General features: G+C 45.0%; 2 protein-coding genes and 1 long non-coding RNA gene across 5 annotated transcripts in view; 1 reads left to right on the top strand and 2 right to left on the bottom strand.

The window, feature by feature from the left end:
• The window catches only part of rgs9a (regulator of G protein signaling 9a), a 30,291-nt gene extending 23,147 nt beyond the window's left edge, over nt 1–7,144 (top strand). The window contains exons 13-17 of the mRNA XM_085155643.1: nt 3,456–3,571; nt 4,123–4,210; nt 4,715–4,853; nt 4,951–5,033; nt 5,948–7,144. Coding sequence (XP_085011769.1) covers nt 3,456–3,571; nt 4,123–4,210; nt 4,715–4,853; nt 4,951–5,033; nt 5,948–6,104 — 583 coding nt within the window. The 3' untranslated portion in view covers nt 6,105–7,144. The remainder of the gene's footprint in view (nt 1–3,455; nt 3,572–4,122; nt 4,211–4,714; nt 4,854–4,950; nt 5,034–5,947) is intronic.
• The window catches only part of cog1 (component of oligomeric golgi complex 1), a 57,149-nt gene that overhangs the window by 25,120 nt on the left and 6,856 nt on the right, over nt 1–25,173 (bottom strand). The window contains exons 11-15 of one of the 3 annotated variants that reach the window (XR_014873555.1): nt 21,303–21,427; nt 18,328–18,436; nt 16,904–17,013; nt 15,166–15,334; nt 14,360–14,950 (exon numbers count right to left, since the gene is read on the bottom strand). Coding sequence is in view for 2 of the 3 variants with exons in the window: in XM_085155611.1 (XP_085011737.1) it covers nt 9,268–9,405; nt 15,250–15,334; nt 16,904–17,013; nt 18,328–18,436; nt 21,303–21,427 (567 nt within the window). In the remaining variant the exon portion in view is untranslated. Of the gene's footprint in view, nt 1–9,210; nt 9,406–12,394; nt 14,951–15,165; nt 15,335–16,903; nt 17,014–18,327; nt 18,437–21,302; nt 21,428–25,173 lie in introns of those variants that run through there. The other 2 variants (XM_085155611.1, XM_085155610.1) reach the window with 2 other exon arrangements.
• LOC146520876 (uncharacterized) lies at nt 21,630–25,172 on the bottom strand. The gene is made up of 2 exons (XR_014873571.1): nt 22,709–25,172; nt 21,630–22,643 (listed from the first exon to the last, which is right to left on the bottom strand). It is a non-coding gene; the product is annotated as an uncharacterized LOC146520876 (long non-coding RNA).

Here is a 25,173-nt window from a genome sequence, read left to right as displayed (position 1 = left end):
CAATTTCAGCAGCAGCACCGATGAGTCTTTGCAGTCTAACATTTCAAATGTGTTTATTTGGAAAGTCGTTTAAAAGAAATTAATGAATTATAAAAAGTCCCTCATAGCCAAGTATGCAGTCAGCTGGGGAATAAAATGGGATGGGCACTCAGTTTGTGTTGTTTCCCATGTTTATTAAAAGTTTCTGTACATGAAAGATGGATAAAGGTCTGAGCCTTTGTGATACCCAAACATGAGCGATGAAACATGTTCCACCTTTGTGACCCTGATGTGAAGAGTGAAACATCCTGATATGTCCAAACTACTGTTTTACACACACTGTAAACATGTGTTTTAATGCTGCTGGAGTTGAAGCAGCAGTGGGGACAAACAGACACAAAGACATGACAGACATGACACAGGGACAAAAAACCGAGTGATGAACACAGGACTACAAATGAGACAGGCACAAAGAGACGAAACGGGCACAGAGAGACGAGACGGACACAGAGAAGAGACAGGGACAGAGAGACGAGACAAGCACAGAGAGACGAGACGGGCACAGAGAGACGAGACAAGCACAGAGAGACGAGACGGGCACAGAGAGACGAGACAGGGACAGAGAGACGTCTCGTCTCTCTGTGCTCGTCTTGTGTCTCGGGCACAGAGAGACGAGACAAGCACAGAGAGACGAGAAGAGCACAGAGAGACGAGACGGGCACAGAGAGATGAGACAGACACAGAGAGACGAGACAAGCACAGAGAGACGAGACGGGCACAGAGAGACGAGACAGGGAAAGAAAGACGAGATGAGCACAGAGAGACGAGACGGGCACAGAGAGACGAGACAGGGACAGAGAGACGAGACGGGCACAGAGAGACAAGACAAGCACAGAGAGACGAGACGGGCACAGAGAGACGAGACATGGACAGAGAGACGAGACGAGAACAGAGAGACAAGACTGGCACAGAGAGACGAGACGAGCACAGAGAGACGAGACGGGCACAGAGAGACGAGACAGGGAAAGAAAGACGAGACGAGCACAGAGAGACGAGACGGGCACAGAGAGACGAGACAGGGAGAGAGAGACGAGACGGGCACAGAGAGACAAGACAAGCACAGAGAGACGAGACGGGCACAGAGAGACGAGACATGGACAGAGAGACGAGACGAGAACAGAGAGACAAGACTGGCACAGAGAGACGAGACGAGCACAGAGAGACGAGACGGGCAAAGAGAAGAGACGAGAACGGAGAGACGAGACAGGGACAGAGAGACGAGACAAGCACAGAGAGACGAGACGAGCACAGAGAGACGAGACGAGCACAGAGAGACGAGACGGGCACAGAGAGACGAGACGGGCACAGAGAAGAGACAGGGACAGAGAGACGAGATGGGCACAGAGAGACGAGACGGGCACAGAGAGACGAGACGGGCACAGAGAGACGAGACGAGCACAGAGAGACGAAACGAGCACAGAGTGACGAAACGGGCACAGAGAGACGAGACGGGGACAGAGAGACGAGACAGGGACAGAGAGACGAGACGAGCACAGAGAGACGAGACGAGCACAGAGAGACGAGACGGGCACAGAGAGACGAGACGGGCACAGAGACGAGACAGGGACAGAGAGACGAGACAAGCACAGAGAGACGAGACGGGCACAGAGAGACGAGACGGGCACAGAGAAGAGACAGGGACAGAGAGACGAGACAAGCACAGAGAGACGAGATGGGCACAGAGAGACGAGACGGAGACAGAGAGACGAGACAAGCACAGAGAGACGAGACGGGCACAGAGAGACGAGACGGGCACAGAGAGACGAGACGAGCACAGAGAGACGAAACGAGCACAGAGTGACGAGACGGGCACAGAGACACAAGACGGGGACAGAGAGACGAGACGAGCACAGAGAGACGAGACGGGCACAGAGAGACGAGACGGGCACAGAGAGACGAGACGAGCACAGAGAGACGAAACGAGCACAGAGTGACGAGACGGGCACAGAGAGACGAGACGGGGACAGAGAGACGAGACAGGGACAGAGAGACGAGACGAGCACAGAGAGACGAGACGAGCACAGAGAGACGAGACGGGCACAGAGAGACGAGACGGGCACAGAGACGAGACAGGGACAGAGAGACGAGACAAGCACAGAGAGACGAGACGGGCACAGAGAGACGAGACGGGCACAGAGAAGAGACAGGGACAGAGAGACGAGACAAGCACAGAGAGACGAGATGGGCACAGAGAGACGAGACGGAGACAGAGAGACGAGACAAGCACAGAGAGACGAGACGGGCACAGAGAGACGAGACGGGCACAGAGAGACGAGACGAGCACAGAGAGACGAAACGAGCACAGAGTGACGAGACGGGCACAGAGACACAAGACGGGGACAGAGAGACGAGACGAGCACAGAGAGACGAGACGGGCACAGAGAGACAAGACGAGCACAGAGAGACGAGACGGGCACAGAGAGACGAGACAGGGACAGAGACGAGACAGGGACAGAGAGACGAGACAAGCACAGAGAGACGAGACGGGCACAGAGAAGAGACAGGGACAGAGAGACGAGACAAGCACAGAGAGACGAGACGGGCACAGAGAGACGAGACGGACACAGAGACGAGACAGGGACAGAGAGACAAGACAAGCACAGAGAGATGAGATAAGCACAGAGAGACGAGACGGGCACAGAGAGACGAGACGGGCACAGAGACGAGACAGGGACAGAGAGACGAGAGGGACGCAGAGAGACGAGACAAGCACAGAGAGACGAGGCGGGCACAGAGACGAAAGAGGGACAGAGAGACGAGACAAGCACAGAGAGACGAGATAAGCACAGAGAGACGAGACAAGCACAGAGAGACGAGACGGGCACAGAGAGACGAGACGGGCACAGAGAGACGAGACGGGCACAGAGAGACGAGACAGGGACAGAGAGACGAGACAAGCACAGAGAGACGAGACGGGCGCAGAGAGACGAGACGGGCACAGAGAGACGAGACAAGCAGAGAGAGACGAGACGGGCGCAGAGAGACGAGACGGACACAGAGAGACGAGACGGGCACAGAGACACGAGACAAGCTCAGAGAGACGAGACGGGCACAGAGAGACGAGACAAGCACAGAGAGACGAGACGGGCACAGAGAGACGAGACGGACAAAGAGAGACGAGACAACCGCAGAGAGACGAGACGGGCGCAGAGAGACGAGACGGGCACAGAGAGACGAGACAGGCACAAGACTGAAAGGATAAGAGAAGCTGGACACAAAGGAGACACTGCTATGACGAAAATGCAAAAACAACAGAGTCCCTAGAAAATAACATTTTCAGGAACTAGACGACGATTATCTTATAAAGGAACAAATAAAAAGTTCAGAACCAAACTTCAAACCCCGGGTGAACCCAGGGACCACGGCAGGATGATGACGGATGCCCCAATAGCAACTGAACCTGTGTTTGTCCTCAGGGTTGAAGTTCCTACTAAAATGTGTGTGGAGCGCTGGTCCTTCAGCTTATTCGAGCTGCTGACTGATCTGCGAGGGCGAGATGACTTCAAGATTTTCCTTAAGAAGGAGTTCAGTGGTACGTCAACAAATGTCGTTCATCACAGTTTCTCTTCTTGGTAGAGTTGAGAGTTCTGCATGACTAAACAACTACAAGCATGGAGTTTTATCCATGTTTGGCTAAATATAGTGAAGTTTAGGACACATTTATACTTCATCATGGTGATGGGTGGTAGATAAAACAAAGGGAACATGGATGTTTCAACTAAACTGTGAAGCACCCACGTCAGCCATATTTCTTTCACAATAAACATCAGGACCCTTATTATTCAGCATAGAGCTCATTTGTATTTATTCAGTCTTCACAGTTTATTTTAGTTTTGTCAGATCTTCGTGCCAACGATTGTGGAGAGGTTTCCATAATTTGACAAAAATGTTACACTTTGGCTCCACTGGTTGGGTTAGATGAACCACCAGTGTCTTATAGTGTCTTACTATTTATATTTTATTCCTGCACATTTGGCGTGGAGCCCCCATGATTTTGTTGTACATGTACAATGACAACTCCATAAGTCAGAAAACTGTCATATTTATTAGGATCTAATGTGGTATATGGTGTGTGCACATCAGGTGAGAACTTGGCTTTTTGGGAAGCAGCAGAAGAACTGAAGTGGGGAACCGCATCGTCTATGTCAACAAAAGCTGAGAGCATCTTCAAGTAAGACGAATAATCTAACCTCATTCTTCTTTCTTTGATTTCTATTTCACTTTATTTTACATTCCACATTTTTAAATTTAAATTCCACACTTTGTGTTTTCTTGAGACCCGTCCATCCATCCTGGTAACACATCTTTGTTTCACATGAGATTCATTTTCACACTTTACAGTAGCTTTTGATTCAATTCACTTAGACAAATGACAACAACAGTCACCTCAAGGCGCTTTATATTGTACAGTAGATCGTACATTAATACATACAGAGAAAACCCAACAATCATATGACCCCCTGTGAGCAAGCACGTTGGCGACAGTGGGAAGGAAAAACTCCCTTTTAACAGGAAGAAACCTCCGGCAGAACCAGGCTCAGGGAGGGGCGGGGCCATCTGCTGCGGTGAGGGGAGGAAGACGGGGTCATTTTAAATTGATTTCAGGTTTTCTAAATTTTCACTCCTATAACTTTGAGCCATGGAGGAGATTGATGTAGAATGTGTGTGTATGCAGGACCTTCCTGGCGCCTGGCGCCCCCCGCTGGATCAACATTGATGGCAGGACAATGGGTCTGACAGTGAAAGGTCTGGAACATCCTCACCGCTATGTGCTGGAGGCAGCACAGACGCACGTCTTCCTGCTCATGAAAAAGGTGTGTCCAGATTCATGATTGGTGTGAGGATCAAAAAAGATCCGTTCATACCAAAACGTGGAGGTTGCTAGCATGCTCATGTTTTTGATTGGCACAGGACACGTTCTTCCGTTACCTCAAGTCACCTACATACAAGGACATCCAGAAGAAGGCACTAAACCCTGAACTGCACAACTTCAGGTTAGTATTCATCATAATGTAGACACAGAACCTGAATTTCAGGTTCCACTTATTCCAATTTAAAAGGATCCAAACTGGAATAACAGGGAAGGGACTTCTTACTATATTGGGCTATATTACCACAAGTACTGACGTACACACAGGCAGTACTTTTTGCCTAATAGTAATCTGACTACATCACAAACTTTTGGAATTGACACATCCATCTTTGCATACAGATCTCTATATAAGGAGACATGTTTAAATCCAGGCTGAAACAGGAAGTGGTGACAGTGTTGTAAGAGAGAGGCCTGCAGTTAATAAGAAAGGACGACTGTATGAAACTGAATAGTGTCTGAAGTCTGCAGGGGAAGCCAGGAGAGGTGTAGCTTGTTTCCACAAGAGTGATGACTGTTAAAAACCAGCGATACTCAGACTGAGATATCAGTTCCTCTGAGATCTTCACTGTGGCTCAAGTAAAAAATGCTTGGAATTTAAGTTTATATGAAAAAGACGAAGACTAAAAGAAAAAGAAGACAGAAAGAGGAGGAGCACCACGTCACTGCAATGGGAAAACAAAGTAAATAAAACTTCTCCAGCATTCATGGCACAGAAGCTCCTGTAATGATAGCGTCATTTTCAAATTGAAGATAAGAACATTTAAGATGAGACAGCATGAGGGATGTTTACATGTTTAAGTCTGGTGCACAGACCCACTGAGATCTGATGGATTTTTAAAAGCCTCCCTTCGCACCATTTGGATTGGCATCACATTCAAATATTATTTTCTGCGTTGTGTGTCACCAGTTGCTCCTCCTGTGCCTATAGTGGTCAAACAGGTTTACTGATTCTACAATTGATAAGCAATGTGTGTTTCACAACTTTACTCTGGTGAAAGAGGCTTTTTTGTCATTAATGTTTGTATTTCATCCAAGTCCTGCCAATCTGGAGCAGAATGCTCTGAACCGGAGCCCGGGCATCCACCCCATCATCCTCTGGCAGCAAGAAGAGGAGGAAAAAGCCAAGGCTGCCGCTGCCTCCGCTCCAGTGGATGTCAAAGCCATGATGAGCAAGATCGACAGGAAGAAGTAGAAAAGTATAGTGCAGGTGTGTTTGTATGCACGCAGGTTCGTTCAAAGCAGTCCTCTTTGTAGCTGGATACATGAAAGGTCTCACTTTACTTATTAATGGTCTCCTGTTTTAGCAACTGTGAGTTATTTTAAATTGGAAGGAAAAACTTTGGCTTTCAGGGCCAAGATCTGGAGAAACACGGGCTGAGCCATCGAAAGCTTTTCTTCTGTCTGTGCACAGATTACATTTCATTTGCTTATTTGAGTGAAATAATCCTAAAGACAAGTTACAAACGATCATTCACATTTTCTGATGTACTTAAAGCTGTTTCTACAGTTTCTACCAGTCAGCAGATCATATTTCATGTATATTGTGTTAGCACAGTTTGTTAATAACACTCTTACTGTTGTGAGTCTACAGGGTGGGCCATTTCTATGGATACACCGTAATAACATGGGAATGGTTGGTGATATTAAAGTCCTGTTTGTGGCACAATAGTATATGTGAGGGGGCAAACTCCTCAAGATGGGTGGTGACCATTTAGAAGTCGGCCATCTTGGATACAACTTTTGTTTTTTCAATAGGAAGTTGTAGTTGAAAAGCTACTGTAAAGTTACGTTGAAACCAAGCACACCATTGTTTTTCTGTGACATTACCAATAAGTTTGATGTGTCACATGGCCCTCTTCCTATTGAAAAAACAAAAGCTGTATCCAAGAAGGCCGACTTCTAAATGGCCACCATGGTCACCACCCATCTTGAGGAGTTTGTCCCTCACATATACTAATGTGCCACAAACAGGACGTTAATATCACCAACCATTCCCATGTTGTTACGGTGTATCCATAGAAATGCTCCACCCTGTAGAGCTGCAGTTGCACATATGCACTGCTGTCATTACAGGGTTTTGTTTGGTCTTATTAGATTAAATGTGTCACAATCGTGCAAAATAGTATTTCAGTGCATGTCAATGAAAGAGTATCTGTGTAGCATCCGAGTGTGGACCATGTCCCAAAAATACAAATAAATGAAATGTAATAAATAAGCTCAACATGTAGAAGACTTTGAATGTCACAGGTGATTTTTTTAACTTTCACTGATGTTTCTTTTAATCAGCCAACAGTCCCTACTGATATATCAGGATACATCAATATTGGCATATATACTGTGTTTGTATTCAAATCAAAAAGAGTTTATTTTAACAGAGCTGTGATCATTTATTAATGGTGTCTGTTCCAGCAGCTTAAACCTCATCGTCTCTCAGCACCGCAGGTATCTGTGGCTCAGAGGCTACAGTAGGTTGTAGCACTGGGTACGTTTATAAATAAGTTTATTTACAACAATTAAAGCACAATAAATACCAAAGAGGACCATGTTAAAACAAAAGGAGAATGGTTTAATCTGCTGATTTTTTCTTAAAAGGTTTTTAACTGTTTTTAAAGACTCCACAGAGCTGAAGTGTGAACTGTTTCAAAGCCTTGGAGCCAAAGACTGAAAGACTCTGTCCATCTTAGCCTTCAGTTTTACATGAGCAGTGTTGGTCAAGTTACTTGAAAAAAGTAATCAGTAACTAATTACTGATTACTTCCCCAGAAAACTAATCCCGTTAGTTTACTGGTTACTTATTTTCGAAAGTAATTAATTACTTAGTTACTTTTTAAAAACACGATTTACAACCTGAATAGGTGATAAAGTGATAGATCTTTCAGCCCAATTCTACTTTTTCTACATAATCATCATACAAAATGTAATCAAATGGAAAAGTCTCTTTTTAAAACTTGTTTTATTAGTTTTAATCTTTTAACTTTATGCATCAAGCAAACATTTAATTATCTGCAACATTCTCTGACTGGAAGAAATTAGTTTAACATTTAAACCTATTTTCTGCACATTCCAGCACATAAAATAAAATATTTTTTGTGTTTACACTCAGTCTTTCAAATAGATGCAAGTAAAACACAGCAGAAAATAAATAAAGTCAAAGACTAGCGGTCCTGTTGCTCTATTTTCACCTGTAAAGCAGGAGTGGGGTAGGCGGAGGGTTACCCTGGTGCAGGTGTGCAGCGGTCAGTGGAAGAATCCGCGAGTTTCTCTGTGAGTTTCCCATTACGTCGTAGCTACTCGCTGCTTGTTTGGAAGTTTAGGGGTTTTTTCTCTGTAAAAAGAAGTTTTCTTCCCACGCACAACGGACACTAATGTTTTTGTCACTTTTTATGGAATCAAACTCAAAGTAAGGTCAGTACTTCCACGCTTTAAACGCTGCACGCTCATACTCTCTCTGCACTCGATATATGATCCATTGTTGATCTGCACACAGCTGTTGTCACGAACGTCGCACTCGCTTACGTCACTGTCATGAGACATTCTCGCAAAAAATCACGGTTTTAGTAACGCAGTAACGCAGCGTTCCTACGGGAAAGTAACGGTAATCTAATTACCGTTTTTGCAATAGTAATCCCTTACTTTACTCGTTACTTGAAAAAAGTAATCAGATTACAGTAACGCGTTACTTGTAATGCGTTACTGCCCATCTCTGCTGGTGACACACTGGTGATTACTCTGAGGCAATAATAGTAAAGTCAAATGGTTTCTGCCATCATGGCAGCCACACATCTCTATCTGAACTGAATGAATACATAAAATACAACCTGACATATTAACACCCAGAGAAAGTGTAGAGCCAGTACAGACTGTGTCAGCTGATAGTGTGTTTGCAGGGATGATGCTTCGTGTCAGCGTGTTCACAGACTCACTCATACAAATGTAGCTGTGCAGACATCCTGTGATAGAAGCTGACTGCATCAGTCTGCATGTCACAAACCACAGTGTGTTAAACATGTTTCAGTCCAGAGTGGAAAGGACAGCCTACCCCACCAACCAGCCACAGCCTGAGCTGCTCTCCGATGCGTCCATCAGAGTAAGAGTGAGTGTGAAAAGCACTTTGGCAGAAGGAGCATAAAAAAAGTGTGAAGGGTTCAGAGTAGAAAAGCACTACAGAGGAAGCATCCACCCTGTCACACAGAGTGCTGAACGATGCTGCATGCACACATTCAACTAAAGTATCGCTGCTCTGATCAGCAGTCAGCCAACACGTGCTTACACAGCATTTACACATCACACAGGAGGCATTTTGTCAACACAAGAGTCTTTACTGTACATGTCACTGTAACAAAGCAGCCAGCTGATTATTTGCCCATCCCAGAGAGCCAGTTAAGCTTGAATAAAGACGTCGCTGCTGTGTCTTCATCCTGATCAGCGAGCTGCCTGAAAAGGCTGCCGGGCCGGAAGCTGTCATCACTGCCTGCTGTGAAGGACTGAGGAGCCTGGAGGAGGAAGGAGAAACAGGTCACGGGACATCTGAAGACAAAGAGCTGAGACAGGAGCCTGACTCTGCTCAGACCTTCAGCAGAGTCAGGGCTGCCATTTTGACTGTGTAATTATTGTTGGGGACTTTAACATCCATGTGGACAACCCTCAGGACACAGGGACTAAAGACCTGAGTAACACTCTGGGCAACTTTGGGCTGACTCAGCATGTAACAGAGCCCACACATAATAGAGGACACACTCTTGACCTACTGATCTCCAAGGGCCTGAGCATTTCAAAGGTTACTGTGTCTGATGTGGGCCTGTCTGATCATTACTGTGTTTTCTTTGAAAGTAAAATCTCAGCCCACACAAATACAGTGGGGAAAAAAAGTATTTAGTCAGCCACCGATTGTGCAAGTTCCCCCACTTAAAATGATGACAGAGGTCAGTAATTTGCACCAGAGGTACACTTCAACTGTGAGAGACAGAATGTGAAAAAAAAATCCATGAATTCACATGGTAGGATTTGTAAAGAATTTATTCGTAAATCAGGGTGGAAAATAAGTATTTGGTCAATAACAAAAATACAACTCAATACTTTGTAACATAACCTTTGTTGGCAATAACAGAGGTCAAACGTTTACTATAGGTCTTTACCAGGTTTGCACACACAGTAGCTGGTATTTTGGCCCATTCCTCCATGCAGATCTTCTCAAGAGCAGTGATGTTTTGGGGCTGTCGCCGAGCAACACGGACTTTCAACTCCCGCCACAGATTTTCTATGGGGTTGAGGTCTGGAGACTGGCTAGGCCACTCCAGGACTTTCAAATGCTTCTTACGGAGCCACTCCTTTGTTGCCCGGGCGGTGTGTTTTGGATCATTGTCATGTTGGAAGACCCAGCCTCGTTTCATCTTCAAAGTTCTCACTGATGGAAGGAGGTTTTGGCTCAAAATCTCACGATACTTGGCCCCATTCATTCTGTCCTTAACACGGATCAGTCGTCCTGTCCCCTTGGCAGAAAAACAGCCCCATAGCATGATGTTTCCACCCCCATGCTTCACAGTAGGTATGGTGTTCTTGGGATGCAACTCAGTATTCTTCTTCCTCCAAACACGACGAGTTGAGTTTATACCAAAAAGTTCTACTTTGGTTTCATCTGACCACATGACATTCTCCCAATCCTCTGCTGTATCATCCATGTGCTCTCTGGCAAACTTCAGACGGGCCTGGACATGCACTGGCTTCAGCAGCGGAACACGTCTGGCACTGCGGGATTTGATTCCCTGCCGTTGTAGTGTGTTACTGATGGTGACCTTTGTTACTTTGGTCCCAGCTCTCTGCAGGTCATTCACCAGGTCCCCCGTGTGGTTCTGGGATCTTTGCTCACCGTTCTCATGATCATTTTGACCCCACGGGATGAGATCTTGCGTGGAGCCCCAGATCGAGGGAGATTATCAGTGGTCTTGTATGTCTTCCATTTTCTGATGATTGCTCCCACAGTTGATTTTTTCACACCAAGCTGCTTGCCTATTGTAGATTCACTCTTCCCAGTCTGGTGCAGGTCTACAATTCTTTTCCTGGTGTCCTTCGAAAGCTCTTTGGTCTTGGCCATGGCGGAGTTTGGAGTCTGACTGGTTGAGGCTGTGGACAGGTGTCTTTTATACAGATGATGAGGTCAAACAGGTGCCACTCATACAGGTAACGAGTGGGGGACAGAAAAGCTTCTTACAGAAGACGTTACAGGTCTGTGAGAGCCAGGGATTTTCCTTGTTTGAGGTGACCAAATACTTATTTTCCACCCTGATTTACGAATAAATTCTTTACAAATCCTACCATGTGAATTCATGGATTTTTTTTTCACATTCTGTCTCTCACAGTTGAAGTGTACCTCTGGTGCAAATTACTGACCTCTGTCATCATTTTAAGTGGGGGAACTTGCACAATCGGTGGCTGACTAAATACTTTTTTGCCCCACTGTATATCAACAGCAGTGATCACAAAACGGTGTATAACTGAATACAGTAGTGAGATATTTAACCAGGTCTTCCCATTAACACCTGACCTGTCCAGAGGTTCAATCAATGAGCTCGTCAATAGCTTCAATGCTAAAATGTTAAATGTAATGGATACAATTGCTCCCACTAAGGTGAAGGTTATCTCTGGAAGGAAGAAGTCTCCATGGAGAAACTCCACACTAGTGAAAAATGAAAAAAGAGAGTGTAGGAAAGCTGAGCGCAGATGGAGAAAAACAAACCTCCAGGTTCATTATGACATCTATAAAGAGAAACTTCACAATTATAATTTACAACTGAGGAGTGCAAGGAGCTCCTACTTCTCTGACATCATCACCAAAAACAGTCATAATGCTCGGGTCTTATTTTCTACAGTTGACAGGCTAACAAACCCTCCTGTGTCAGTGGCAGCTGAACTTCATTCGACCATGGCCTGCAATGACTTTGCCAAATTCTTCACAGAAAAAATCCAAAAGATTAGACAAGCAATTGGTACATCAACAGCAGATCCAGAATATGTACTGTGTCCACCGAAAAACTGTTTAAACACCATGAAACAGTTTCACCCGATTAACAGCAAAGACCTGGAGGACATCTTAGGTCAACTGAACTCCTCCTCTTGCTGTTTAGATGTCCTGCCAACAAGTTTTTTCAAAAAGGTCTCAAAGACTTTGGAGTCAGACCTGTTACAGATCGTCAATTTTTCTTTATTATCAGGTGTGTTTCCAGAATCACTAAAAACTGCTGTAATAAAACCTATACTAAAAAAGGACAATCTTGACAAGACACAAATGAACAACTACAGGCCGATCTCAAATCTTCCATTTTTAAGTAAGATCATTGAAAAAGCAGTTTCTCAACAGCTCAATTACTTCTTAAAACAGAATAACTGCTATGATGCCTTCCAGTCAGGTTTTAGACAGAACCACAGCACTGAAACCGCTCTGACCAAAGTGTTTAATGACATATGTCTGAATACAGACAGTGGAAAAATGTCAGTCTTAGTTTTACTGGATCTCAGTGCAGCATTTGATACAGTTGACCACAACATATTACTCAAACGACTGGAGAACTGGGCAGGTCTTTCAGGAACTGTACTAAACTGGTTCAAAACATACTTAGAAAACAGGAAATACTTTGTATCAATAGGTAACTTCACATCTGTGCAGACAAGTATCACATGTGGAGTTCCCCAAGGTTCCATCCTGGGACCCCTTCTGTTTAACATTTACATGCTCCCACTGGCACAGATTATAAAGAACAACAAAATAAACTACCATAGCTATGCAGATGACACACAAATATATATCACAATGTCACCAGGAGACCGAGGCCCTGTACAGGCTCTTGGTAAATGCATTGAGGAAATTAATGACTGGTTGTGCCACAATTTTCTCCAGCTAAACAAAAACAAAACTGAGGTAATAGTCTTTGGCGCCAAAGAAAAACGATTACAGGTCACCAGAGAACTTCAGTCTATACACCTAAAAACCACAAACCAGGCGAGAAATTTGGGTGTAGTGATGGATGCAGACCTAAACTTAGAAAAACACATCAAGACAACAAAATCAGCTTACTATCACCTCAAGAATATATCAAGGATAAAAGATCTGATGTCTCAACAGGACCTGGAAAAACTAGTCCATGCATTCATCTTTAGTAGGCTTGATTACTGTAACAGCATCTTTACAGGTCTACCTAAAAAATCAGTCAGACAACTACAGCTCATTCAGAACTCTGCTGCTCGAGTCCTCACTAAGACCAAAAAAGTGGACCACATCAGTCCAGCTCTGAGGTCTTTACACTGGCTGCCTGTCCATCAGAGGATAGACTTTAAAGTTCTCATGCTGGTCTATAAAGCTCTGAATGGTTTAGGACCAAAATACATCAGTGACCTCCTGACCCAGTATGAACCTTCCAGATCCCTCAGGTCATCTGGATCCGGTCTTTTATCAGTTCCCAGAGTCAGAACCAGACACGGAGAAGCCGCATTCAGCTTTTATGCTCCTCATATCTGGAACAAACTCCCAGAAAGCCTCAGATCAGCTGAAACACTCAGTTTATTTAAATCCAGGTTGAAGACTCACCTGTTCTCAGCTGCATTTGAATAAAGCACCAAATCCACACTTAGGCTTAAATTTCAAAACTCACATTTTAATTACTGATTTTATCTACTGTTCTGATTTTATCTGTTTTGATTTTATATACCGTTTTGTTTGTTTGTTTGTTTGTTAATTAGTTAGTTTGTTTGCTTGTTTTAATCAATTTTAAATCATGCTTTTTATTTGTTTTTGTTTCTAATGTCTCTGTAAAGCACTTTGAATCACCTTGTTGTTGAATTGTGCTGTACAAATAAACTTGCCTTGCCTTGCCTTGCCTTGCCTTGCCTTGCCTGAAAGCTCCTAACGTTTTACCACGAAGCAACTTTATCAATGAGGAAAGGAGAGTCCAGACCTGGAATTATTTCTGGCCATGAATGATTCCAACACTGGAAATGTTAAAGATAATACAGTCATATGAAACGTCTGTGAAGGTTCTCATCCAGGTCATCGTAGTCTAAGGAGCTTGCAAAGAAAAGCGTCTGGACTTCTGTAAGTTACTTGAAGACGTTTCACCTTCATCTGAGAAGCTTCTTCAGTTCTAAGGTCAAATGGTGGAGAGTCCCAGATATAAACCTAGTGGGAGTTTCCCCCCACAGAGGGACAAAAGGACCCCCTGATGATCCTCTAATCGCCTGAGCCAAGGTGTGGAACTGGGTGTGGGTCCCAATCAGCCAGAGTTTCAGGTGAGCTCATTGTGAAACCTGGCCCCACCCTATCATGTGATTTCCTGAGGTCAGATGGCCCAGGATGTGAGTGGGGGTTAAGGCGTCTGGGGAGGGAACTCAAAACGGGATTATAGATGGCAGACAGTTGGTGTCGTAAACCACCGCCTCTGTTCAAAGATGGTCGCTCACAGTGGACATATGTCGCATTCTCGAGTTAACATGTTCACGAGATCTTCAGAAACCTTGACCTCTGCCTTTGACCTTGAAGTCGAGCTGACTGAGACTTTTACTACATGCACCTACGGTATTAACCCTTCGAAGCCCACCATAAGACGCATCTACTAGAACTTATCTTTTACATGCTGGAGGTCCATGTTTGGAGCATCTCAGGTTCCTGTACATCAATATAACTGTTGAATCATATGTACTCCTCCATTCAAGACAATCATTGCTCCGGCTTATTTGGCTGGCCTTCTGCCTGGATTTAATAATAGTCATGGAAACGGGATCACGGGCGCTCCCGTGGGCTTAAAGGGCTGATCCTCTCATTTCTGACCTCTAACCTTGATCATCAGAGGGAAGTTACTGAAATTCCAATTTGTCCAAGACTTTCAATAATTACAGCTATAGTATGAAAATCCTGAGTCATCTCACTCTCAGCTTTGACAAACGTGGGTGTGCAGGCTGTCCACAGCGGGCGCAGTGATGACATCACACCATCACTCTTTCACAGCTCAGTGGTAAAAATGTTTTGGGTGATGTTTTACTCTATTTAACAACCTGGCTGTTATGTCACATGTAGCGCTTGTACTTTAACTTTACTGTAGAGTACTTTAGGTTGTTGGTGGCAGTTTCCTGTTGTAGCGTGGCTGTTCACCAGCAGAATACAAACACACAGTGATGAACACACTGGTTTGACACTGGTTTGCTTGAACTTAGAAATGCAGGGAAGGCAGAGGGTGTGCCACAGGACATTTAGATAAGCACAGTAAAACAGAGACGTACAGTCATCGTGTGGCTGCCAGTAAACAACATCACAGAGGGGAAATGTCCCAAACAAGAACAGACCCTGAACTCACCACCAGCTGCTGAGGAGCTTCAGAGCTTCTGGAAGTTGTCTTGGATTTCTGCACATGTGAGACGCTGAGAGGCAGCAGCCCGAACCTGTCAGACACACAAACAGAGTATTTCCAGTTTGCCCAGTTGAACAGTGCAGTTGGTCACCAGCACCACATTTTTCTGCTATTGGGGAAAACAAGGAAATCTAAAGTAACAGTTGAACCTCTGAAGTCATGATTGTGTAAAACCAGCAGACCAGTTGAGAAGCTGCTTTTGTCAACATCTGTTTCTTTTCCTCTCTGTGTTCATCATCCTGGTGGTGTTGCTGGCTCTCTGCAGCCCACTATCTGAATGTCAGCACCACCCGCCAACAGACCCACAGACATTAGAGATAAGCTTCTGAGCCCCCCTGCACCACACCTAGCTTCTGTGCATAACGGTTATCAACAGTATCAGTCACTCCCAACGGCTGTACAGAGACTGACCTGCTCCTGGCCAGATACCATGGGATTAAGGAGGTCAAAATGTTCCTTCCATCCCCCAACTATACCCTCAGGTAAATTCAGCAGCGAAGGCCACACTCACTACATGTATGAGTCAACACTGCTTCCCTCAGTCAGCTGAAGCTTTCCCAGAATCACTCTGAGGCAGACTGATTTTGTCTCCAAGGACTCACTGAACTCCTACCAGTGAGTCTTTGCTTCAGTTACTCAGGCTGTTCTGCTCGGCCTGTTAGCCCCTCAGCTCCAGGCTAACCAAGCCTGATAGGAATCATTCTGTTTGGCTCCCTTCACAGGGATTACCAGCACAACAGTCACCGAGGATGTTGTAGCCTCAGCACCGTCCAGCAGCTTCACAGGACACAGTCCACTCAGACTCAGTGTCCCCAGCCTCCCTCGGAAAGCTGCCAAAGTACTTCTGCACACAGGAAGGTTTAGTGGACCAGGGCCTCTGCCAGGTGCTCCCAGTGCATCCTCACTGTACTTTCAGGTGTGCCGGGCCTGTCCACCACCAGCTGGTGAGAAGCTGACGGATCAACTCCTTTCTTCACCAGAACAGATGTTCACAGCCATGATGACACAAAACTGACCACTGAACTGTAGCCTCGGGTGCGTCGGTGCCACATGCTGATGGACATCTTTATTCTTGAACAGGGTGTTCAGTGTGGAACAACTGATGACCACTCGGCTTCAGGCCGGCCACTCCTCCAGTCACACCCCTGCCCACATGTGCACTGAGGTGTTGTAGTGGGACGATGGAGACACCAGACGTAGTACCCTCCAGCACTCCATCCAGTGCATTCAAGAAGGCTAAGTGTTCTGAACTGAATTATTAACCGCACAAACAACGGTTAACACCCACTCCCCAACCTGGAGGCGGGGAAGCAGCCTTCCTGTCCACAGGTAAAAACCAAATGTACAGGCAAACCGGCAGATACAGGAATACCGTCCTGGCAGCTGCTCTGCAGGAGACTGTTGCAGAGCCCAAGCTGTGCATCAGGGTGAGCACAATGAAGTCTAACTGGCATCGCTCGACCTCACGCACTGGCTCAGGCTCTTTCCTCACCAGAGAGCTTCAGTAGCTGAGGACCAGGCTGCCCTGGCCTCTGCTTGACACAGCTCACAACAGAGCCTTTCTTTTTCATTGAGTAACTATTAGTAACTAAAGTCTGACCTGATCTGGCTGCTGGCTAGCGGCAGTATGTTGTAAGGATCCTGGGAGTTCAAACTGCTGCTTCGTAAAGCAAACTGCTTCTCTGAGCCTGTCAGGAGCCCCAGCAGGACCTGGAGGAGAAACAAAGACTGCTTATAAACTGACAAGGAAATAATCAGGACAGCGTTAGATGAGTGGCTCATAGGATCAGCCAGCAAACACAACACAGAAGACATGTTCACTGACTTATAATCTTCAGAAGTACATCATGACACTCTCCTATCCCGATATAAGACGTTTATCATCCTGACAATGATATAAATCACAAAAATTTAATATTTTCTGTGAATTCTGTGAATCTCGAGCAACTCGACTTGCGTGTTCCAGAGTGACATGTATGTGTTCATGTCACTCGGGTCCTTTGCAGAGTCATCCATGCACTTGTGTACTTGCAGTGACTCAGACTAAGTGTTGTCTTTGTATACCAGTGACAGTGTGGACACACCTTCTCATTTAATGGTTTGTCTTTATTTTTACTTCTTTCTACATTGTAGATACAAACTGAAGACATCAAATATATGAAGCAGGATATATGGAATTATGTAACAAAGAAAAATATTTATATAATGATTTATATTTGAGAGTAGCCATCCTTTGTTGACAGCTCTGCAAACCCTCGGCCTGCTCTCACTGAGCTTCATGATGTCGTCACGTGACATGGTTTCACCTCACAGGTGAGCCTGTCAGGGTTCATTGGAGGAATTTGTTGCCTTCTCGATGGTGTTGGGAGCATCAGTTGTGTTGTTCAGATGTCAGGTTGGTTACAGCTGACAGCTCTGTTTGACAACTGTTAAACCTCTTGATGCTCAATAATCCAGGTAAGTAAATCTCCAAAGGCTGATTCTGTTCATCTGGACGTTTTCAGTGACTGCAGGTCGACTGCAGCTGACCTGCCAGCCCATTGTTCCTTCAGTGGGCTGGTTTAGTCATCATATTTACTGTTTATAAGGTTGGGAACCTGCAGTCAGCTGAACTGAAGATGTCACCTACATGATGACGAAACGTTTCTCCCTCTGAAAACATCCAGATGAACAGAATCAACCTTTGAAGACAACTGTCAGATTTCATATTATGGAAAGAAGCAATCATCAAGTAAAAAGAAACCACAGTCCATCATTACTTTATGAACTGAAGGTCAGTCGGTCCAGATCATTGCTAAAACCTTGAATGTGTCTCCAAGTGCACAAAAACTATCAAGTACTGAAGTAACGTCTTCAAGCAACTCAAAGAAGTCCAGACGCTTTTCTTTCCAAGCTCCTTTGACCATTAAATGAGGACGTGTGTCTTTTAATGTATGTGCCATATAAATGTGTCGTCCAAATGAACTGCCTGTTACAAAAACAGCATTGTTTATCTCTGACTCATTTAAGCATAGCTGGAAGTACCAAGGTCCTTTGAGACAGGCGGTTGAGGCTGGCGTTCAGGTGAGGTGTAAACACGTCCAGGTCAAAGGGGTCAATGAAGCTCTCCAGCCAATCACAGGTTTCATGGAATCTGTAAGACGTACAGCACAATGTTTGCAGTTATTCCACACTGTCGATAAATGGACAAAGTGCTGATTCAGATAGCACATGACTGTGGGTCTGCTGCTGGGCCAATATATTGATAGATGGTGTTTCTAGATTTGCAACAGCATGTTACAGCTCGTTGGAGACAATCAGCTTGTTCTTTGCGTTAGACCTGGGTCGAGTTTTCAGCTGTCACAGAGTGACAGGAGTGTCCACTCCTCAAAAGCTGTACACTGCTGCTATTTTTATTCTTCTCCCATTGAAACTCAGGCATTTGCTGTGCACAGGTACACAGTTGTTTCTGTCGGCTCAACGTGGAGATGCACAAATGATTGACCAGAAACTGAGCTCTGATCATTACATTTAAGGATAATGTGATTAAACTAACATGTTACACATAAGAAATCAATCAGCTGTAATGCACCACTGTGTCCAACGTCAGGGGGCTGCATTTGAAGGCTGATTACGTCACAGTGGAAAGGATGTGTGCGTTCCAATAGTCTTTTCCTTAGGAAGGCTTAGAGAGGCGTGATCTGGAAGTATCGGTGTGGTGTCCATAGCAACACTGTTCCCGTTCTGCAAACACTAAGGACAGAGCTTCAGTGCTCCTTCATTGCTTTCTTCCAGCATACACAGGATACACAACAAAAGGAGAAAATGCCGTCACATACACGACAGAAGTAGTGACACCATCTGGCAGCACAAATGAACCAGCTACCAGTGGATGAGCCACACCCAGACTGGCTCACATGTGGATCCTGGAATATCCTGGAATATCCTGGAATATCCTGGAATATCTAGCTCTGTACCCGGATCAACAGGTCCCCAAGAACCTTCATCGGGAATTTGATGATGTGGCGAACAACACTAGAGGCCAACTTCAAGCCAACAGTCCAAGACACTATCAACTGTGGGATTTACCAAGCAGATGCTCTGTGCCCACTGCTGCTCTGCACAGGCCTGAACCCCCTCAGACCATATTGGTACACAGAACTGAGGGAATTGCACTACCACAGAATACCTGCAGGGGGTGTGGAAGTGCTGAGAAGTCAGCTGAATGGGAAAAACAAGTCCTGGCCAATCAACGCCCAGCCGGTCATCAGATGAGCTACATTAGCAAACTTGTTTACTAACTAAGTTAACATTCGTGTTGTCTAAAGGGACTCAGCCCAAGGCTCAGCGTAGGATACACACCAATGACACATCTCAAGTTTCTCCAGAAACAGTAAAACAGAAGAACAATTTTCTCTATTTTAAAACAGAGAGTTTAACACGCTGCTCATCATGTCTGTAGCTGTCATGGTTACTAGGCAACAGCAGTAGTATGTCATAGGCTAAACCACATGTGTCAAACTGAAGGCCCGCGGGCCACGTCCGGCCCGGCGCACATTTATATCCGGCCGTGAGATCATTTTATACAGATGTTTTATTATTGTTATGCATGGCCCGGCGATATGAGGCGCTAATAACAGACAAACTACAGATCCCATAATGCAGCGCTGCAGCCTCCTTGCTGAACGCTACGCTACCTGGGAACATGCCCGCTTCAATCAAGTCAAACTTCTGTTATTGTGAAGCTCGCCGCTCACAATGGTGGAGAGAGAAGTTGATTCTGCCACTGATTTAAGAACACAGTTGTGTGAAAGAAGCAAAAACTTTATTCCATCTTGCTGTGGATGAAAGTGCAGACATGATGGACACTGCACAGCTGACCATCTTCATCCGTGGAGAGGAAATATTGAACATTAAATCGATGCACAACGACAGGAAAAGACATTTTTTAAAACGCATGTCAAAGTGTAACGACATGAAACTGTCCTGGGACAAACTTGTTGGACCTACAACAGATGGAGCTCCGGTGCTGTGCGGTGAAAAAAGCAGACTAGTCAGCAGGATGCGAGTAAAGATGCAGGAGAACTGTACCGGTGAGTTAACATCACTGCATCACACACCAGGAAAGGCTGTGTGGTAAAGTCCTAAACATGGAGCATGTAATGATCACCGTGACGCAGACCGTAAATTTATCTGAGCTAAAAGTTTAAATCACCGTCAGTTTCAGTCTTTATGTGGGAAACAGATTCAGAGTTTGCCAACATTCCTCATCACACAGAGGTCCGCTGGCTGAGTCGGGGAAAGTTCTCAACAGAGTTTTTGAGCTCAGCAAGGAAACCTGTCAGTTCATGGACATGTTTGATGCTGTGAAGGCGTTTCACGGGAAGCTGTCACTAATGCACCAGTGCAGCCTGCCTCACTTTCCTGTTGCAGTCATGTTGAACCAAGTCAGCTTTGCTGAGCTGCAGCTGTGCAGATTCAGGTGGAGCTGCAGTGTAATGATGCACTCAGGGAAAGTACAACACTGAACGCACAGTTTATTAGCTCCACTCCTGCAGCAACGCCCAGCTCCGTCTACATGCAGCTCCAACCTTGTGTTTGCTTTCATTATTTTTTCTGGGGTTTTGGCAGCATGTTCATATTTCTAACTTGTGTAAGTTTGACAGAATATTTAAAGTTAAAGTTTATTTTTTAAGTTTATTTAATCTGGAATAATATTCCTGTCTGTTTTTATTCATATTTATGTTTAAAAAACATCGTTTAGTTTGTTCAATAAATGTTTATCTTGTTTGGCCGAGACCTGAAGTGTGCCTTGAGTTTGACACCCCTGGGCTCGACCTACCAATTGAACAGCCACTCACGTCGCAGGATTCAGGCGCTGATTCTGGACACAACCATATGAACCCGTGAACACCTCTGACTCGTGCTGCACTACAGGACTACAGGACTACAGTTTCCTCGGGTGTTTGCAGACGATGCACAAACAGCTCATGACACATATTGTGGATGTGAACTGATACCTTGGGTCTTGCTGCGGTCGGGAGTTCTTCAGTTCGTCCAGTCTGCTCCCCAGTGTAGCGCTCAGGTAACGGAGGTCAAACAGGAACTGCAGGGCTCTGTTCTGCGTCATGGGGAATACAGCATCCTGAAGGAGAACGGAGGCACGACCAAAATACATTTAAAGTGCTAACCACGCCCTTATGTTTCTGTGCTCCATCAGATCAGCTTCTTACTGCCATCATTTTGACAGTTGCACTGACAAAATACACTAATCAGTCAGAACCTCATGACCACCTGCCTGATATTGTGTAGTTCCCTTTCTTTGAATTCAATTCAATTCAATTCAATTTTATTTATATAGCGCCAAATCACAACAAAAGTCGCCTCAAGGCGCTTCATAGACACAGAGAAAAACCCAACAATCATATGACCCCCTATGAGCAGCACTTTGGCGACAGTGGGAAGGAAAAACTCCCTTTTAACAGGAAGAAACCTCCAGCAAGTGGTCATGAGTTACGAGTTGGTTAATGTGGCGTGTTAACGCGGCATTAACGTTGCATTAACGCGTTAACGCAGCGTTAATGCGGCGTTAATGCAACGTTAATGTGGCGTGTTAACGCGGCATTAACGTTGCATTAACGCGTTAACGCAGCGTTAATGCGGCGTTAATGCAACGTTAATGTGGCGTGTTAATGCGGCATTAACGTTGCATTAACGCGTTAATGCAGCGTTAATGTGGTGTTAATGTGGCGTTAATGCGGCGTTAATGCAACGTTAATGCGGCGTGTTAACGCGGCATTAACGTTGCATTAACGCGTTAACGCAGCGTTAATGTGGCGTTAATGTGGCGTTAATGCAACATTAATGCGGCGTTAATGCAACGTTAATGCGGCGTGTTAACGCGGCATTAACGTTGCATTAACGCGTTAACGCAGCGTTAATGCGGCGTTAATGCAACGTTAATGTGGCGTGTTAATGCGGCATTAACGTTGCATTAACGCGTTAATGCAGCGTTAATGTGGCGTTAATGCGTCGTTAATGCAACGTTAATGCGGCATTAATGCAACGTTAATGCGGCGTGTTAACGCGGCATTAACGTTGCATTAACGCGTTAACGCAGCGTTAATGTGGCGTTAATGTGGCGTTAATGCGGCGTTAATGCAACGTTAATGTGGCGTGTTAACGCGGCATTAACGTTGCATTAACGCGTTAACGCAGCGTTAATGCGGCGTTAATGCAACGTTAATGTGGCGTGTTAATGCGGAATTAACGTTGCATTAACGCGTTAATGCAGCGTTAATGTGGCGTTAATGCGTCGTTAATGCAACGTTAATGCGGCATTAATGCAACGTTAATGCGGCCTGTTAACGCGGCATTAACGTTGCATTAACGCGTTAACGCAGCATTAATGCTGCGTTAATGCAACGTTAATGCGGCGTTAATGCAACGTTAATGCGGCGTGTTAACGCGGCATTAATGCAACGTTAATGCCGCGTTAATGCGGCGTTAATGCAACGTTAATGTGGCGTTAATGCGGCGTTGACACCAAGTAACCCGGACTAATCTGTGTTAACTCGTTAACAGGGATTTGCCAGTTATGGCGCGTTAACCCGGTAACGCTGACAGCACTAGTTTCTGTTGCAAAACTTCCTTTTTTAGCATTAACAACATTAGAGACGTTATGATGGTAGTTTGCACTGAGCCCTGAACACGAGCAGAGACATGAAACTCCTCTCGTTGTTAATCAGACATCATTCTGTACACGTGACAGCAGGTTGATTCATGTCCATGGTGGGCTGACTGTGGTGCTGCATGAAGGACTCTGCAGTTCAGGATAAACAGGCTGAGCCGTGAGCTGATGGGTTTAAAGTGTGTGACTGATGATCACGGTCAGAGTGAAGCTCATGATGCTGAGATTCACTGAATTCACTCCAACTCGACACCAGCCAGTATAACGACAGCGTAGCAGCACACGTGCGTACAGCTGATGAAACAGGTCAGCTGATCACAGCCTGACCAATAAACAGAGCCCACAGCAGAAACCTGTGCGAGCTCTTTGCCCACGCTGAGTCCTTACAGCCAATCTCAGGTTCATGTGCTGATCCCACTCCACAGCTTCCCCACTCATCTCCCTGATTTGGGGGAAGTCACCCTCTCAGGTTTGTCCTTTCCCACTCAGACTCTACTTAACCAAGCTGAGTAATCTATTACAGTTTAACTGTTGACTAAAATCTACTTTATTCCACTGTTATTGAACCTGCAGCACAGTCACCTCCGTCAGCTTTGTACACAAACAGAAAACCTTTTACTTCCTTACTGTGAGCACAGTTCACAACCTGCACTTTTCACTTTTCATCGAGTAAAGAAGAAGAATCAGGACTTCAGTTTTTACTCGAGTATTTGTGAACACTAGTATCTGTACTTCTACTCAAGTACAGAATGTGTGAACTGAGCTCTTCATTAGTCTCTCATTGAGTATTTCTGGCTGTGTGCAGCCTTACACCAGCTCCTGTTAGGATTCCCTTCTTTTCCTTCAGAGCCATGACGCTCTGCTCGTCTGTGATCATCATGACTGACATTTGACACAGTAGACCACAATATTCTAATTTCTCGATTACATGATGTAGTGGGTATTGGTGGCACTGCACTTAATTGGTTTAGGTCTTATTTGTCAAATAGAACTTTCTCGGTCAGCCTTCTCGGTTACGAATCGTCTTCTGCTCCTCTGTCATGCGGCGTCCCACAGGGCTCAATTTTAGGGCCACTGCTCTTTTCACTGTATCTATTGCCTCGGGGTTCTATCCTTAGAAGGCTTGGGATCTCATTTCATTGTTATGCCGATGACTGCCAAATTTATTTGCCACTAAAACACAAGGATGGCATCTCCATAAAACCTCTCTTGACATGTCTAGATGAAATTAAAGCTTGGTTGGCTCTAAACTTTTTAAATTTTAATGAAAAGAAAACAGAAGTGTTGGTGTTTGGACCCAGTGGTCCCTGTGAGTCCTCCTCTGTTGTTTTAGGATCCCTGGAAGTCTATTTTAAACCTGTTGTTACTGACCTTGGTTTTAAGTTGGACAGTGATTTTAAATTGGACAACCAAATCAGAGCAGTGGTGAAGTCCAGTTTTTATCATTTAAGGCGACTGGCAAGAGTAAAATCTTTTCTTTCGAGGCAGCATCTTGAAACAGTGATCCATGCTTTTATTTCTTCCCGCCTGGACTACTGTAACTCACTTTATGTGGGGGTCAGTCAGTCGTTGCTCTCACGTCTGCAGCTGGTTCAAAATGCGGCTGCGCGACTCCTAACAGGAACTTGAAAAAGAGAGCATATAACCCCCGTGCTCGCCTCTCTGCACTGGCTGCCTGTGTCTTTTAGAGTTCATTTTAATATTCTTATGTTTGTTTTTAAATGCCTTCACAGTCTTGCCCCGCCTTACCTCTCTGAGCTTCTTCATCCCCACACACCCTGTCGGTCTCTCAGGTCAGCTGACCAGCTGCTCCTGGAGGTACCGAGATCCAGGAGGAAGCTCAGAGGGGGCGGGGCCTTCTCTATTGTGGCTCCAAAATTATGGAATAATTTGCCCATGCACATTAGAGAGGCCCCTTCACTGTCCACTTTTAAATCACATCTTAAAACCCACTTTTATTCCTTGGCTTTTAACCTCAGCGAGACTTAGTTTCTCTTTTAATTGAAGTAGTTATTTAATGATTTCACTCTTCTTTTATTTGGTTTTTACTTATATCTCATGTAATTTTATTTTACAGTTTCAATGTGCAGCACTTTGTGTCAGCTGTGGTTGTTTTAAAGGGCTTTATAAATAAAGTTGATGATGATGATGATGAAGTTTATTCTTAGACTTTTCTCAGAACAGGAAATGATCAGGTGCCA

This window comes from Neolamprologus multifasciatus, chromosome 4, assembly GCF_963576455.1.
Source record: "Neolamprologus multifasciatus chromosome 4, fNeoMul1.2, whole genome shotgun sequence".
NCBI lineage: Eukaryota > Metazoa > Chordata > Actinopteri > Cichliformes > Cichlidae > Neolamprologus > Neolamprologus multifasciatus.
This window is presented reverse-complemented; position numbering and strand designations above follow the sequence as displayed.